At 54.1% G+C, this 16,248-nt stretch overlaps 8 protein-coding genes across 8 annotated transcripts; 3 read left to right on the forward strand and 5 right to left on the reverse strand.

Annotated features, from left to right (window-relative positions):
- Positions 1-205: 205 nt before the first annotated feature.
- Positions 206-1,295, forward strand: J4E87_006713 (uncharacterized protein; the record flags this gene model as incomplete). The annotated part of the gene is made up of 2 exons (XM_049378314.1): positions 206-211; positions 261-1,295. The coding sequence occupies 2 exons, from the start codon at positions 206-208 to the stop codon at positions 1,293-1,295; spliced, it is 1,041 nt and encodes a 346-aa protein (XP_049232118.1).
- Positions 1,296-3,073: 1,778 nt separating this feature from the next.
- Positions 3,074-3,958, reverse strand: J4E87_006714 (uncharacterized protein; the record flags this gene model as incomplete). The annotated part of the gene is made up of 3 exons (XM_049378315.1): positions 3,074-3,798; positions 3,865-3,925; positions 3,950-3,958. The coding sequence occupies 3 exons, from the start codon at positions 3,956-3,958 to the stop codon at positions 3,074-3,076; spliced, it is 795 nt and encodes a 264-aa protein (XP_049232119.1).
- Positions 3,959-4,785: 827 nt separating this feature from the next.
- J4E87_006715 (uncharacterized protein) lies at positions 4,786-6,062 on the reverse strand (the record flags this gene model as incomplete). The annotated part of the gene is made up of 3 exons (XM_049378316.1): positions 4,786-5,137; positions 5,197-5,914; positions 5,969-6,062. 3 exons carry the CDS (start codon positions 6,060-6,062, stop codon positions 4,786-4,788), a joined length of 1,164 nt encoding a protein of 387 aa, XP_049232120.1.
- Positions 6,063-6,538: 476 nt separating this feature from the next.
- Positions 6,539-7,729, reverse strand: J4E87_006716 (uncharacterized protein; the record flags this gene model as incomplete). The annotated part of the gene is made up of 1 exon (XM_049378317.1): positions 6,539-7,729. One exon carries the CDS (start codon positions 7,727-7,729, stop codon positions 6,539-6,541), a length of 1,191 nt encoding a protein of 396 aa, XP_049232121.1.
- A 732-nt stretch (positions 7,730-8,461) lies between these two features.
- J4E87_006717 (uncharacterized protein) lies at positions 8,462-9,691 on the reverse strand (the record flags this gene model as incomplete). The annotated part of the gene is made up of 1 exon (XM_049378318.1): positions 8,462-9,691. One exon carries the CDS (start codon positions 9,689-9,691, stop codon positions 8,462-8,464), a length of 1,230 nt encoding a protein of 409 aa, XP_049232122.1.
- A 214-nt stretch (positions 9,692-9,905) lies between these two features.
- J4E87_006718 (uncharacterized protein) lies at positions 9,906-10,287 on the forward strand (the record flags this gene model as incomplete). Its single annotated transcript, XM_049378319.1, has 3 exons — positions 9,906-9,937; positions 9,979-10,161; positions 10,215-10,287. The coding sequence occupies 3 exons, from the start codon at positions 9,906-9,908 to the stop codon at positions 10,285-10,287; spliced, it is 288 nt and encodes a 95-aa protein (XP_049232123.1).
- Positions 10,288-11,997: 1,710 nt separating this feature from the next.
- J4E87_006719 (uncharacterized protein) lies at positions 11,998-13,747 on the forward strand (the record flags this gene model as incomplete). The annotated part of the gene is made up of 3 exons (XM_049378320.1): positions 11,998-12,668; positions 12,715-13,258; positions 13,316-13,747. 3 exons carry the CDS (start codon positions 11,998-12,000, stop codon positions 13,745-13,747), a joined length of 1,647 nt encoding a protein of 548 aa, XP_049232124.1.
- A 950-nt stretch (positions 13,748-14,697) lies between these two features.
- On the reverse strand, positions 14,698-15,345 carry J4E87_006720 (uncharacterized protein; the record flags this gene model as incomplete). The annotated part of the gene is made up of 1 exon (XM_049378321.1): positions 14,698-15,345. One exon carries the CDS (start codon positions 15,343-15,345, stop codon positions 14,698-14,700), a length of 648 nt encoding a protein of 215 aa, XP_049232125.1.
- Positions 15,346-16,248: the final 903 nt, after the last annotated feature.

A 16,248-nucleotide genomic window follows, 5' to 3' on the forward strand; every position in this document is an offset into this window, starting at 1 on the left:
CTCATTCCTTCTCACATCCTGCTCAGTTCTGTTTCATCCATTCTTCTCTGCTGGCAGATCCATTCTTTCAACCGATTCCAGACTCAGTTAAACTTTATTCAATATGAGATTTACCGCACTTACTCTTTTGGCCCTGGGTGCCTCAACCTCTGCCTACGTTGTGCCAAACAACAAGCAAGCCGTTGACAATGCTGTCAAGGCACGCATGCCAGTAAGTTATGCGATGATCCTTGGCATGTCATATACTTACAGTTCTCCAGGGAAGCGGACCTGTCCACACATCCAACCTCGTTGCTGCCCTTGCAGACCGTGGAGTCGAAGCCCGTCACCACAAGGGCAAGGGTGGAAAGGCTGGCGGTGCCGGTGCTGGTGCCGGTGGCGCCGGCGCTGGTGGCTTAGCCAAGCTCTTCGGCCGTGATGCTGAAGAGTTGACCCAGGAAGAGGACGATGCTCATTGGGCCGACCTCCACACTCGCTCTCCTCATCACAAGGGCAAGGGCGGAAAAGCTGGAGGTGCTGGAGCCGGAGCCGGTGGCGCCGGCGCTGGTGGCTTAGCCAAGCTCTTCGGCCGTGATGCTGAAGAGTTGACCCAAGCAGAGGACGACGCTCACTGGGCCGACCTCCACACTCGCTCCCCTCACCACAAGGGCAAGGGCGGAAAAGCTGCTGGAGGTGCAGGTGCCGGTGGCCGAGGCAAGCTCAACAACCGCCAGGCCGAAGAGCTCACCCAGGAGGAGGACGACGCTCACTGGGCCGACCTCCACACTCGCTCTCCCCACCACAAGGGCAAGGGCGGCAAGGCTGCCGGCGGAGCTGGTGGCCGAAAGGTCAACAACCGCGAAGCCGTGCCCGAGCCCCATCACAAGGGTAAGGGAGGCAAGGCTGGAGGTGCTGGCGGAGCCGGTGCTGGCGGTTTGACCAAGCTCTTCGGACGTGAGCCTGAGCCACACCACAAGGGCAAGGGAGGCAAGGCCGCTGGTGGTGCTGGTGGAAAGGCCAAGCTCAACAACCGCGAGGCTGTCCCCGAGCCCCATCACAAGGGCAAGGGAGGTAAGGCTGCTGGTGGCGCTGGTGGTGCTGGTGGTGCTGGTGGTGCTGGTGCTGGCGGTTTGGCCAAGCTCTTCGGACGCGAGCCTGAGCCGCACCACAAGGGCAAGGGAGGCAAGGCCGGAGGTGCTGGCGGTGCTGGCGGCAAGGCCAAGCTCAACAACCGTGAGGCTATGCCTGAGCCTCACCACAAGGGCAAGGGAGGAAAGGCTGGAGGTGCCGGCGGCAAGAACAAGCAGAACAACTAGACGGACATTGCACCCTTTGGACTTGCCACGATAGATGTTAGGGGGCAGAAGAGTTGGTGGCGCGAGTAACCTGGATGATTCCTTTAGTATATCTTTTTCCTCATAATGTAGATACGGATGAAAACAATCTGATCAGTGATCAAAGAAAGACCGGCGTCTGGACGTACACATTGGTCTCTGTGATATGAGCGTGATTGTTCGTGAGCCATCCTGGAGGTATCCGAGCGACTTGAGAAACTTGTTCGTCGTGTAATAGTTGTTTGAATATATCCCCGTTCTTTCTGATGTGGAGTGACCGACAATCCCCGTGCACAGGTTCCCAGTGTCTGCTACTGTCGAGCGAGGTCAGCAGTAGCATCCCAAAGCGTCGAAAGCAAGGCCGCGCTAATGACAGCTATTGCATCGGCAAGATGGGAAAATGCTTGTAAAGAAATGTGTTAGTATATGTTTCTCCGAACGAGAATGAAAATATCTACCACACTTGTGTCTGCTCCGGTCCCTGTAGGACTAGACTTGTTGACAAAGTATAGTCTCAACATGTCCGCAGCATCTCCATCGATTCCGACTGCCGTTTTGGTGAACATGATTAGACCCCGATGGCCTACAGCTGTCGATGCGCGTTATTCAGTTGTCGTATGCAACCTGGAGCCGGTGGGCGCTGTGTGGTGAACCGGGCGATGGTAGGACTCGAACTTGCTTGAAGGTCCACAAAGAGCGACCGTCATGGATCTCAGGGACTCCTAGATAGTGGTTATTGGAGGTTGCGCTGCGTGTACAAGTTTCTGGAGTCGTGGTTGCATAGTGCTGCGCACTCGCCGCCATATGCCAGTGGGCAGAAATGATGGTACTGATAAGGAGCTGCACAGCCCATCGGGATGAAGATGTCGTGGGCAGTGTGTTTGCGAGAAGCAGGTAGATGGAGCAACGCACACAACCCAGAGCTTGTACTGCAACGTGGTCGACCGATCCTGTGGATGACTTGTCACAGCTTGGACACCATTTCGTCTCGCCGGGGTGAGTTCCGGCGTACGACTCCCGCCGCGATATCGCCGTGAATGGTTTGTGGCTCGTCGCAAGCGGAACGGCCTCGTTTGCAATCATTTGTTTCGCCGCCGCATATAATGTATTTACTGAACGATAACACGATGTTGATATGCATCAAAGATTGGTGGAAGGTCATTCGATGCGAATTGATGGGGATTGATGGTTGTGCATGGGCGAAGACTCCGGTGGCTCGGGAAGGATCGTCGCATCCAAAGTCAAATCACTCGCTCGTCTCATCGGGGCTAACTCCGTCGTAGCATTCACGCACAATAAAGGAAGATACCGTGGCATTGACCCGACGCAATTTCGTCGTCTCAGTTCGTTTTTACTCCGCAGATTAGACCATCACCTGTCAATTCAGGCGGCGCTTTGTTGCATGCCTTTCGCTCGTTGGTCCTCGCTCGCTTCCCGCCTCGCTGACCCACGTGCAGAATCGGGATTTCTTTCCATTTACCGTAGCCGACATTGTATCCGAGGCCGTTGAAGAGTTCGCGGATATGCTGGAAGCACTCAAGGCTCCGGTCTAATCAATGGATCTACCATCAACAATTCCCTACGAACGCCGAGCTGAGGATCCGTTATGTGTCTGAGTACAAGATCGCAAGTGTTTGTCCATTGATTGAGGATCATCGACTAGAGATGGGGGATGCCGTGGATGCTGGAGTTCTCACCAAGCCGACTGAGAAATGTTAGGCAAACTGAGCAATGCCACATGCTGAACCGGAATCGATCACTTACCGGATGTCCACGATGTTCATGACAGTGCTGTAATGAGATGCGACCATGTCTTTTGTGAAGTACCCCTCGTACGTCCTCAGACGATCAACCTTGGCCCGGTTCATGAACGGGACCAGCTTCTCCTGTTGGCACTCGGCTGCTGACTCCCAGTACAGGCCACCATTGGGTGGGTCAATGTCAAAGACCGGGGGCGCGTCTTTCATCACCCGGTAGAGTTCGCGAGCGCGCTCCAGCCGCTTCTTGTCCAGACCGCGGGCACCAGCAGCAGCTGAATCAGCAGACTCCCAAGCATGAGTGTACTCACGTTCCCATAGCTGCTCGAGGTCTTGGACACCCTGGAGATATACCTCGCGGTTTGCGTTTCGGATATCTCTTGCTGCTTGGTCTTCGCCTGGAACTGCAAACTGACACACAATCGCCTCCAAGCTCCAGTTCGTAGCAAGTGTCTTCACCTCGATGGTACTGTACTTTCCGCGGAGGAACCTTTGAATGAATGACTTCGGACCGTACCGCTCTGTTTGGACCGTGTTTCGAGCAATATTGGTAAGAACTTTCGCATGATCCTGTGACAACTCGTCATCTGGTGAACCCGCAATCGCATGGCCCATGTCGATCGGCACCGTGCCGTAGTATGCAGACCGAAGTCTTCCCCTCGCGGTTACGGTATCTTGGTTGACTGGCCATACAGGGTCGTTGACGTTGAAGCCACTATTGCGTGACCCTGCTGGAACTACAGAGGATACACAGTTAGCATTGTAAGATACACAGTATTGCCGGTCAACCTTACCACGCTGCTGCTGCTCCACGAGCTCAGACCATAGAGTGAATGCGGGGACCTCGGGGTAGATCTCCGGAGGGACGTTCACTGGTACTGTTGCCATTGTGGCGAAGGGTGTGGTGAACGAACGATGTGGTTAGAAAAAGAGTATTGTAATGATGCCGTTGAGAAAAGAGTGTAGAAGACTGGAAGTCAAGTCAGCAGCAGAACTGAAGTATACACCCGCCCACCCAGCCCACTGCCTTTACCTGATCGCGGGAGGAAGCGGGGTCACGTGGTTCTCTTACCCCAATACTGTGAGCATAATGTCGGGATTTCCGGTTTGATCAACGGTTCTAGGCGTGGTGTTACTATGGAGCGGCAGGTCAACCTTGGCCCCGGGAAGGTCTGCTCGTCAGCTTGTACATGAGCTTGACCAATCTCACGATTGATATCGCGTGCAATTGAGCCGGGGCGGCCTCCAGGGCTGATCTTCATCGGTAATTTGAGTACCGCCAATGTGGGCGTCTAGTGAGTGAGCTCACCCGCTTCTCCGTGAGGCCGTGAGTGGTGTGAGCAAGCAGCAGCAGCGACAGCGGAGCTACACTGTGTGAGGAAGGAGCTACTTTCTTCCTAGCGAACGCTTCGTTTTGCCTACTACAGCACAGCTCATCAGAGCATTACCAAAATGCATGTGTGACCCGGGCGGCTACAATGGTCTAGGGACGTGAAGCATTCGTGATGATATATTGATGTAGACGCCAGAATAGCGTGTGGTTTCCTGACTTGTGAGGCGCGAGACGCGTTTCTATCCAGCACCGGCCATCCTTGGCACACATGTGACGTCATCCATCAGTCCAATCCACCGAACTCCTCACGACGGAGGCCAAGCATGCAGTTCGCAACGTCTCCATCTTCCCGTCCGACAGCACCAAGGGCTCCCTTACAGGTCTAGTTGGTGTTCCTTCCATCTTCTTCAGGCGCTGAGCGCTTCTTGCCTCGAGTTCCTGGAAGCAGCACGGGAATATCTTTCCATGATCCGTTTTCTGCTGCCTCGAAGTCCAGAGAGTTTCGAAGGCCGCGGATCAGATCGAAACAGTGGGTGGACCGATCACCCGACATGTCGACGCTTGCCAGTCGGAGGGAACGATCATTGAGTAGCAGCAGCCTACGCTTGCCGTCCTCCGGTGCGATGATAAGACGATGCATAAGCTCGCAAGATAACGAAAACACGTTCCCCACAATTGTGTGGAACGGAGGGATGACATCCGGAGGGTTGGCGACTTCGTCGATGCACATGCGCCTGTGGGAGATTAGTAGTGTGCAAGAAGTCTCGTTCGTGTCTGTAAAGTAGATACTCACCGAATGTCGACCACAGACATCGCTGCCCCAAGGTGAGACGCGATTGTGTCTTTGGTGACGTGATCGAACCAAAACCTGACGCGCTCGTCCATCGTACGGAGTAGCAACGGGATCATCTTTGCTTGTTCGCATGCTCGGCGATTCAGGAGCGTCGCAACGTCGACAGCGCAACGGGGCGGGTTAGCCATGAGCTCTTCGCAAAGGTCGCGTGTTCGTGCCAATCGGACTTTCCTAACACCACGTGTTTTTTCGTGTGCCTTTTTAACCTTGTTGAACACGACGGTGTAGGTGTCGATCCAGACCTGCTCACTTGATGCTATTGCATCGAGTAATGCCTGGCGTTTGGCGGCGCGACGAGCAATGGCGGCTTCATCCTCGTTTGCAACCGGGAACTGACAGATGCGCGCCTCGATGGCGAAGTTGTGTTGATAGGTGAGAAAGTCGGACGTGCTGACCTTGCCGCGAGCGAACTTGTAGATGAATGAGTCATTGCCGAATTTCTCGACAAAGAGGTCGCTCTTCATCCTACGAAAGGTCTTTGCGGCGGTGGCTGTTTTGGCAGCGTCGACGTGCAATCCAACCACAGTGGCCAAGAAACCATTGGGAACAGTGCCATAGTACGCTGCAATGACTCTTCCGACCTTCTTGGCGTTGGCCATGCTGACTTCCACCTTTGGAATGCCAGTGCTAATGCCGCTGCCTGGAGTACCTGCAGTGACTGCGGATATACAGTCAGTATTCGTAGATTGAACGGAGACGAAAGAAAGCTTACCGCGTTGTTCCTGTTCGTCCAGCTCTGCGTAGAGTGTCGACATAGGAGCCTCGCAGTTTATCTCCATGACAGGTACTATACCGAAGTCGGCCATGTTGAGGATTGTGTTTTAGTCGATGCTGAGTTATGAACGATGTCGAGTGTGGTGTAGGAGACTGGGAGACAGGTCAGCAACGAGGTTGAGTATATACCCGTCGATCAGACCTGCTACCTTTACCTGGAGGTGAGAGAAGGCGTCGTAGTGGTGGGCACGTGGTCGCACGTGCTGGTTTTACCTCGCCAAAAAAATTCGAGTGTGGTTTGGAAACATATCGCGTTGTTTACATCTTCATCTTCATCCACAAAGAAGCTAATAGACATTACATGCGGGAGACTACATAACCTGTACTTCCTCAATTGATCACAGGCAGGTGTTCCTCGGAAGTCTACTACGTTATCGTCTACATGGATATGCCAACATCTGAAAAGACTGCGAGGACCTCATGATGTCATAGTACTAGCCAGATTGTACAGATAATGCTCTAAATGAGGAAAACAGTCGATGTTCCGCTAAAATCTTGACGATTCGGGCTATTGTTCATCTGAATCTTCTTCCTCCTCTTCCTCTTCCTCTTCTTCTTCTTCCGACTCCTCCTCCTCCGACTCCGACTCAGTCCAATCCTCCTCGCCTGTTGACGAATCCCACGGCTCAGGCGACGCAGAAGAGCGACTTTCCTCCGCATCAGTGGCGCCCTCGCCATCTTCTTCCTCGGTGCTCGGCTCCAGCTCTGAACTGTTAATATCGCCATCTTCGTATTTCCGCCTCAACTTCAGTCGCCTCTGATTCTTCTTCACCCAAAGCCTATGATCTTCCTTCTTTTGTTCCCGCGCTTGCTCTTCTTCTCTCTCCCGTCTCCTAATTGCTTCCGCTTGTCTGACCCGAAATTCTTCATCTTCCCTCCTCCTACGAGCCATGAACGCTTTCTGTTCACGCTCCTTGTGTTCCTTCGTGTTTTGTATCGCATTCCAAGTCACCCTTTTCGCTTGTCCATTTGCGAGCTCCTCTACAGAGCCCATGTCGCATTGCATCCTCATGTACCCATTTCCTGCGAACCACATCTTGATTTCCCGACATCGACTCGATGTTTTTACGACAATGGGCTCGAGTGAAGCCTCCTGTGGCCAGTCAAACGGTTTGAAATCTCCTTTGATCTGTCTGGGTCCAACGATAGTGCCATAAGTTTCCGGGCGGCCACAGTGGCAGTCCATGAAATCCACTTCTGCGTCAGGATCATGAAACTCGATCCATTGATTTACGCAAAACTGTTTAAATTCCATATTGTCGATATTCCAGAGCAGGAATTCCGTAAAGACTTCGCTTGAGAAAAGACTCCACTTGCCGTGCTTGACGTAAGGGTTGTAAATGCCCGGGGCGGGCTTGCCTTCTTCCAACGTCTTTTTGAGCGACGCGAACGCTGCGCTGACTTGTGCGTCGCGCTCCATTACTTCTTTGATATGATCGACATTTAGTTCGCGAATGATGTTTTCGGGGTCGCCGCGAGGAACACCACCAATCTTCCAATGCACCTCAAGTCGACGGCGGAGTGGCACTCGTTCCATCGCTTCAATGTACCTGGTAATCTCTGCTCTGGCTTCTCTCAAGCCGTCGGGCACGGGATCAGGCGGCGGGTCTTCTGGTTCAATTTTGATCTTCTTGTGCGCTCGTACAGAGGCCTCAGTGGACCTCTCATGACGAGCAGTTGCGGTGCGCTTTGGTGGCATGTTTGTTGGCGATTTTGTGTTTCCAGAGAAGGGTTCGTACTTCTCCGCACCCGACGTGGAAGTGTTGGGCCTTATTTGTGCCGCGCGAGAGGAGTTGCAAGGATGCGCGCCGCCACCGAGCCAGCAACCCTTGCAATGCCTAGATAGTCGCTATCTACCAGGACTGAAACTACTCCGGAATGCGAGAGATGTTTTAGGGAAGCTGGATTGTGGGCTCTGTTGTTCTCTTCGCGCAGTTCCTGTGACGATGCAATTGCAGCTATTACGAGTTGAACGTCGCCAAGGCAGGGTAAGTTGAGTACGTCACGGTCGTCAGTTTGATCTCTTGTGATTCGTGCTCCTCCCTACGAAAGGCATATTGAGCTGGAGTATTCCTGGGCGAAAGTTACAGATCATCACATTCCAGCTCTGAATCATAACCGAAAATACAACCAATGGGTATTGTGATGCAGCGTTTCGTTTGTATTGTACACATTGCGGATCATCATGATATCCTCATGCCACATATGATACATGCGCAGTGCTCGCAGGGCGCGCGGTCCTGAACCCTCGACGTAGCAAAACGTGGGGTAAGTCTTCCCCTCCTCTCCGGCCTTCTTCCGACACAGTTCTTTTTCCTGCCCCCCTGCGCTATCATGAATCTGTACAAGCGAAGAGTATGCCGTCCATCCATGCCATGCATGCCAAAAGTATATCCCTACAACTCCAAAAGTGGGATTGATGCCGCGTATCTTACACAATGACCTCTCCGTGGTCGACGTGGTTCGGCCGCCACTTGCTCGTATCCAATTCGCCCTCCATGCTGCTTGGGACGGTGACCTCGACCGGCTTGTATAGGTACCATGCCTTCAATGCTGCTGCCGCTGCTCTTGTCTTGGCCTCATCTAATGAACTGCCTGATCCCTCTCCTAGCTTGTCCTTTCCGCTGTATACCCCAACCACGAACACAGGATGTCTGCTTAGACGACCAGTTTCTGAGATCAATCGGGCGACCGGTGGCTCGAAGCCCTCTCGTGCGCATAACCGTGAAAGATCGCGTGTCGGCATTCTGAAGTCGAAAATCGTGCTGATGTCGAGATGTCGGCTCAGGAAGTGGTCACGGAAAAAGCGCTTGACGAGCGGGGAGCCCAGGTGTACGTGTAATGCGCCGATGAGTGCTCGGACGAAGGACTGTGCTGCCTCTTCCAGTGGTACTGGCGTGCTTTGTAGCGCGTGCGGGCTGGGTGCGGCATTGTCGGAGCCAAATTCGTCTGTCTTCATGATCTTGTGTGTGGTGGTGATATTCCACTTCCAGGGTGCTTGCCGCCTCAACTCTGCTGGGAGGGCATCGCCCGACTGTATCCTCTTGAATTGTAATAAGCCAGGGTCGACTTCACCACCCGGCTCCGCCGCCGCCTCGATACCCCATTCGCTTGCGATTGTGGTCAACGCTCTCGGTCCGATGTATGCCTCTGTTGCGGCGAAGACGACGTCCATTGGCAGGCGTGGGTAGTTGCATAGAAGCCACTCGGAAGTGTAGTAGCCAAGCAGCTGGCGTCCGAGTATTGATAGCGAGGCATTATTGAAGGCGGGGTTTGGGTCGGCGGAGGGGTGGATGAGGGTTCGTGCGAGAACCGGGAGGGGAAAGCGAGGTGGGAGAGATAATCGACTGCGGAGGGCGTATAATTTTGTCGAACGTTCGGCGGCACTGGGATGTGGAGATGGGAGGCTCTCGAGCGGGAAGCGCCTTCTTGGTCTGGGTGTCGACGTTGACGGTGTGGCAGAGTTTGCGGCAATCTCGAGCTCCAATTCACCGTCGTCCGGAATTGCTACTGTGCTCTGGAGCCGAGCCTGTATCCGGTGGCTATGAGGTATAATGCTTCTCCGCACGTTCTTTGCCGCTGTGTATGTGCACGAGGGCCGGCGTGGCGAGGGTGCACCCAGCAATTGCGAGGCGCATCGTGATATGGGTATCCGCTTCATTAAGACAAAATGTAGGAGAAGACGGCAGCAGGATCAGGAGAGGCGGAGTCGGCGGCAGCAGCAATTGGCCAGTCGTGTGTTCACACAGGTCATGATCGCGACTGCCAAAGAATTTCCGCCAAGCTTCGGGGCCCGTGCTAGCCCACCCATGCGACAGCGACCTCAGGGCAGCTCCGCAACAGCAACCCCACGAACCCGCACAACCACCTTTACAATGGGCGGAGGAGGAAAGATCCCGTATGAGAAGTCCGCCAATCGCTTGCCAGTGCAGAGTTGACGTCGACTAGATACCCCAAGCACGTCTGGTCGCCGGCCGGTGGTTGGTACGCCCAACCCGCCAACTGGAAAGCCAACACGGCCGTCGTAGGCCTCGCCCTCGGCAGCATCGTCGGCATGGCCTGGATGCTCAGCGCAAACCGCGAATACCGCGACAAGATGCCCGAACGCCACCGATTCTTCCCCAGCCGATAGTACGACATCCACGGATATCCTCAGATCAGACTTGGAAGCTAACAACAGACAGCTGGACCAAACAGATTCGGGAACACGAGCGGAAACAAGACCAGAGCATCATCGAGAAGACTCTTGAAGGTTAGATTGGTTGGGAGTGGGGGTGAGGGAACAGCGACCACAACTATGGCTGTATATAACTAGCCAGGCGCTGCTTGAAATCTGAAAGCCTATCTTCGACACGAACCCCGTTCCACGTCTCCCCGTCTGCTGATTGTGAGAGAACGGGCATACCGACTTGCTCAATGGCGAAGCTCGCCGAGATGGACCCCCAAATCGCAGCCTCCTCGAGATACCCTGGTACCCGAACCAGGCCGACCGCCAGTCCGCCGAGAAAGCTGTTGCCTCCTCCTGTAGGGTCTTCCACTTTCTCTGCTGACTGGTGGTACGCAGGCATCCATTTGCGCAACCCGTTGCCTAACCCTTTGCGCATAACCAGGCAACCGTCTTTCCCACAACGCACGACGACCCCACCATTGCCATTACCCACACCACTGTCTAGCCACTGACCGCATAGCTCTTCGATTGTTCGGAAATCCACATGATCCTTCCCGTCGGTATTCTTGCCAAAGAAGCCGCCAAGTTCCCCGTGGTTCGGACTGACAATGTCGACATGCTTTAGCGCCTTCAGACAATTATCGTACTCTTCTGGCGTACAAAGATCAGGAACAGGCTCCCAGATGAATATTGGCCGAAGAATATGAGCCGAGTTAGGGTGTTGCTTGCGCAATGCAATGATGTTCTCAACCAGGTCGATGCAACGTAACGGGGAACAGATCAGATGAAAGGACTTGGACCACAAGAGATCTGTATTCTTCAGATCCTCATGGTCAACACGCAGCTTCGGCGTCAAGTATCGGAAAGCTTCGTCAGTGATTAGACATGTGGCCACTCACAATCAAGACACAGACGCTCACCTCGATGCTCGTTTTCACCAGTATATCCATTCCAACCTCGCGTAGTCAGCCGATTGGGCGTCTCACGTATCAGTGCACCAGTCTTCCATTGTGCAATGAAGTCGCGTAAGTCAGGTGGGAAATCAGACCCGCAGTCTACAATCCAACCCACGGACTCTGATTGTGGCGGCGGAGAGAAGATGCGTGCGCCTAATGCGGAATATGATCCAGCTCCGCCAACGATGTCTTTGACTGGCGGTTTTGGCGGGGGAAACTCAATCTCATCTTGACAAGTTCAGTGGCTTGCATGTGTTGAAGAATATCTGACGCATACCGATGATGAACATTCCCAGCGTGCAGAAGTCGATCTTGCCATAGTTGTCGTGTGCTGCGTCGGCCATGTTGGATGTTTCCATGTCGCCTTGCGTAGATCGCAAGGTTGATAGTCTGCCGCTGACGTGCATGTCTCGAACGGACCAGGCTTGGCTGCAGACGGCTAGCGCAACGTGGGCAGCCGTGGCCATGCGCCGGGGAGAGCTGACCCAGTGAGGTTCTGCCTGCAATTGTGCTTTTCCAATTAAATATCTCCGACAGTCCTCATATTCCTATCATCGAGAGCTTGGATTGCTAGATCACGGCCTCTCTCTACTCCGAACCAGCCAGATCGCGTCGCACGAGCTGCAGCGTGCCGCGGCTGCCCCTTCCCCGAGCATTCAAGATACCTGTCCTACCTTGCAAACGCTGCGACGTGCCTTCTCCACATGGCGAACAACATGAATAACCTGACGACGCTGATCAAGCGGTAAGTACCTTCCGTCCAAGACTATCACCTACCAGCACCCGAACCCATCATCCTACCACACTCTGCGCATCCCGCATCCTCTATGAAACGACCCCACGATGGCTCCCAGGCCCGAACAAGCACACATCCTCGGTCGACAGGGGCAAATACAGCTTGCAGCAGACAATGTACTGACGAACATGGTCCGCAGGCTCGAAGCTGCCACCTCGCGTCTCGAAGACATCGCGAGCACCTCTCTACCCAGCAGCGGCGATGGAGCCGCCAGCCTCAATGGAGCGTCCACCGAGGCCACTCCAGGCGTGACCGCGGCCAACACAAGTGCCAGCACCCCCAAACTCGTCGCAGAAAGCGCACCACCGGCGATTGAGGCTTTCGATGAGCTCGTCAGCTCGGACCTGAAGAACTGGCTGGACCTGAGCAGCAAGCTGGGAAGCGTCATTGAGGGCCAGTCCAAAGCAGTCGAGGGCGCATTCGCTGCCCAGCGCCAGTTCCTCTTCATCGCGAACAAGGCCAAGAAGCCCGACGACCGCACTCTCATGGAACTGCTCAAGGATCTCCAGGCGAGCATGGAGAAGACAGACGAGTTCCGACAGAGCAACCGCGACCCTGCGCTCAAGGACTCCGTCTCCATGGTCGCCGATGGCGTCGGATCGCTTGGTTGGGTCACAATTGGCCAGGGCGGAGGCATGAAGCCCCATGAGCACATCAACGAGCTGTTCGGAGGAGCTCAGATGTACGGCAACAAGGTGCTTAAGGAGTACCGGGACAAGTAAGACTTTCTACCGTTCTACGCGAGCAAGCGCTGACAGATCCAGGCCCGACGGTGAAGCCCATGTCAAGTGGGTGCAAGCCTACTACAAGCTGTTCAAGGCTCTCGCCGAATACGCAAAGAAGCACCACGCTACAGGTGTAGCCTGGAACAGCAGCGGCATCGACGCCAAAGATGCCGCGAAGGAAATCTCCTCGGCACCTCTCTCTGGCGCATCCAACATTCCTCCAGCACCACCCGCTCCTCCAGCAGGAGGCGTCCCAGCACCGCCTGGTCCTCCACCACCACCGGGCCCACCGCCACCACCAGGTGCCGCACCAGTGGCTAAGAAGGCCGCGCCCGACATGAATGCTGTCTTTGGCGATCTTAACAAGGGCTCAGATGTTACAAAGGGGCTTAAGAAGGTCGACCCAAGCCAGATGACGCATAAGAACCCATCATTGCGGGCAGGCGCATCGGTCCCTACACGAAGCGACAGCAACGACAGTCTCAGGAGTAAGAGTCCTGCGCCACCCAAGGCGAAGAAGCCCGAGAGCATGCGGACGAAGAAGCCACCGAAGAAGGAGCTGGACGGAAACAAGTGGATAATAGTATGTATCTGAGATGACTGGAGACGAGTGCCAAACTCAGCACTAACACCTCCACAGGACAACTTCGACTCCCCAGGCGAGACGCTCGAAATCGACGCCGAAATCAACCACTCCATCCTCATCTCGCGCTGCAAAAACACCACCATCCGCGTCAACGGCAAAGCCAACGCACTCTCGCTCGACAACTCCTCCCGCACATCCCTCATCATCGACTCGCTAGTCAGCTCCGTAGACGTCATCAAGTGTCCCAACTTTGCGCTGCAAGTCCTCGGCACCCTCCCCACCATCCTCCTCGACCAAGTCGACGGCGCCACCGTATACCTTTCCAAAGACTCGCTAGCAACCGAGGTCTTCACAAGCAAGTGCAGTAGTATCAACATCAACCTGCCGACCGAAGATGACTACGCTGAGAACCCGTTGCCGGAGCAGATCAGGAGCTACGTCAAGGATGGTAAGCTTGTTAGTGAGATTGTGGAGCATGCTGGATAGACGGTGTCTTCTAGTGTGCTGTGCTTTCGCGAACAGGCATCTTGGATATCCGCTGCGTTGCGTGGGTGTGACTGCTACTTGATTTGCATAGCTAGCTTGGCTGGTGCGGACGGAGTGGGTAGCTTCGCGTCTGTAGGATAGATCTGTATAGACCGTTATTACTACACACGCAAGTGGCCTTTTCTCACGACGAGCTCGAATGAAGGAACTTCTTCCTTGGTGATACTAGTGAAGTTGTCATACTCTCATAGGGACATGGCCGTAACAGCTGACACCACAGTAGTCTAATTCATTAGCCTGGACGCATTCGATGCGATCCACAGCAACGCGTGGCCAGGTAGTAGATGTCGTGTGCTTCCGGATACATCGTCAGCTCTACAATATGATCATCATCAGTGGCATGTCAACGGCAAAGACTTTGGGAAGGGTAGATTCCATTGATGGCAACAGCTACGTATAGAGAGTAAAGCATTTTGATGGAACGGAAGTCTGATAACATCATGATATAGCATGCTTAATAGCGTCATGCTGACCTGCATCAACACCCATTAACCACACCAAATGATCATGCGAAGCTGTCCACCAGTGTCAATGAAGATACTCAAGGCCAGGACCCGATGTTGCTTTCGATTGGCGAAGATATTGCTCCGCTGATGCTCATAACTGGCGAAGCCATTGCCACGCCAGCGCAAGCGCGAGCGGGGTTCATGAGTATAAGGCGTTGATCACTCTTATCAATCGCTCACGATTGTCGTCGATCCAGTCCTCGTCGAGATCCCAGGCGTCTATCATGCCACAGTCCAAGAAAGTGCCAACATGATCCGAAAGGGTAAGGTCATGTTCTGAGGCGTGCTCAGTGTAGTCACGGACGAATGAAAGTCCTAGCTCAAGTAGCTCCATTTTGTCCGTAACTGGGTGTGTCAATAAGAATACACCAGAAGGATCATTTGTTACTCACACGAGCCTTGGAGGGATTCATAGGACGGGGCAAGTGGGCTCATTTCTTCGTCTTGGGTGGCGGGCGCCGACTGAGTACTCGCATCGACCATGCGGGTCTCATTCTCGTTGACATAGACACGGACGTGTGGAGCTCTGAGGCTATGTGAAACGGTAACAGTGGTGGTGCCGAGCTTCTCTTCATTGATATGGTCGATACGAGAACGCTTCGTTGGACGTGAGTTGTCAACGGGGACAGGAGCAGTTGGCCGCTTCACTGACGGTACCATTGTACCACCAGCGGCAGGCTCTTCGGTGATGCCTCCAGACCGAGGACCGCTGCAAGAGATGGCGCCAGTACTCAGCATATTTTTGACGCAATTGCCAACGAACCAACCCATCGCCGTAGTCAGGTCAGTCTCAGCGACGTTGGAGATCGCAGCGTGTGTGTCCTCGAAGAGTGACATTGTGAAGTAGCGTAGAGCAGCAACCGAGAGTGTGATTTCGCTGTGAAAGATCGGCGGCTTATCCAGACGGTCCACGAATTGTTTGATCAAGTCTTCTTGAAGGGGCACGAGTGACTCAGCTGCTGCCGGTGTCATGACGCCGGCAGCGACGGCAAGGTTAGCCTTGGACTGTACGGCATGGCGAGACGACGACATTGGAAAGACGAGCGGAGACGAGCGAAGACAAGCAAAGACAAGCAAAGACGAGCGAAATTGAATTAAGTTGAAAGCAAGCAGGATGTGAAGCGAAGAAGTGGAAACAGGAACGTCTCTTGATTGTGGTGTGGGTCGATGTGAGTGGAAGTGAGGAGGGAAAGTACGGGGGACTTCTGATGTACCCGGGTGTTTACTGCGGCCTTGGTGGGTGACCATTGTTTACCGACGCGTCCATGATGTCAGGTGCTGTACGGATGTCGCGTCTGCGTCTTGAGGAAGGAGCCACGGTCTGACCTCCATCCACGCACAAGGAACATCTCCGTGTCAACCACAACGTTCTAGTGCGCGCTCACTTGAAGGCACTTCCGTGCATATATTTACATCGTCAGACCGTTCGAGTCTATGCGTCCCTTCAAGAGCCGACCGTATTTCGCTCGTGTGTCTGCTCTTTCCCTGATCGTCAGATGTTCGCACGACCTGAGGGGGAAGGAATTGGTGACAACGATGTAGATGATGCAAGTGCCAGCGAGCACTCTACTTCACTATTCACACCAATTTCACATTGTTTAGTTGTTGAAATCTTTTGTTACACTCAATTGATGTGTTCTCTGTCTTTGACTTCCCTCAGTTCCGCCGCCTTTGCTTACCCTGCTTCAACTTCCTGATTAGATGCCTAGGTGAGACCTGAGCAAGACCTGAGCGGGGCTTGAGCAGGTCTTGGGTACAAGTCTCACTCAGGCTTCGTTCAAGTCATATCTAGATGATATCATAGCTCTACTCAAGCGCCGGTACGGTCGGCTCCGCAGTCTCCTTGTATTCCTTGTACTCTCCAAAGTCGACAGAGGTGTCGAAGTCGACAAGCTCCTTCAACGGATCTGGGTAGCCAGCATCGACCTTGTAGCT

Source organism: Alternaria ethzedia (assembly GCF_023757985.1).
Source record: "Alternaria ethzedia strain BMP 0044 chromosome Unknown scaffold_16, whole genome shotgun sequence".
Taxonomy (NCBI): Eukaryota; Fungi; Ascomycota; class Dothideomycetes; order Pleosporales; family Pleosporaceae; genus Alternaria; species Alternaria ethzedia.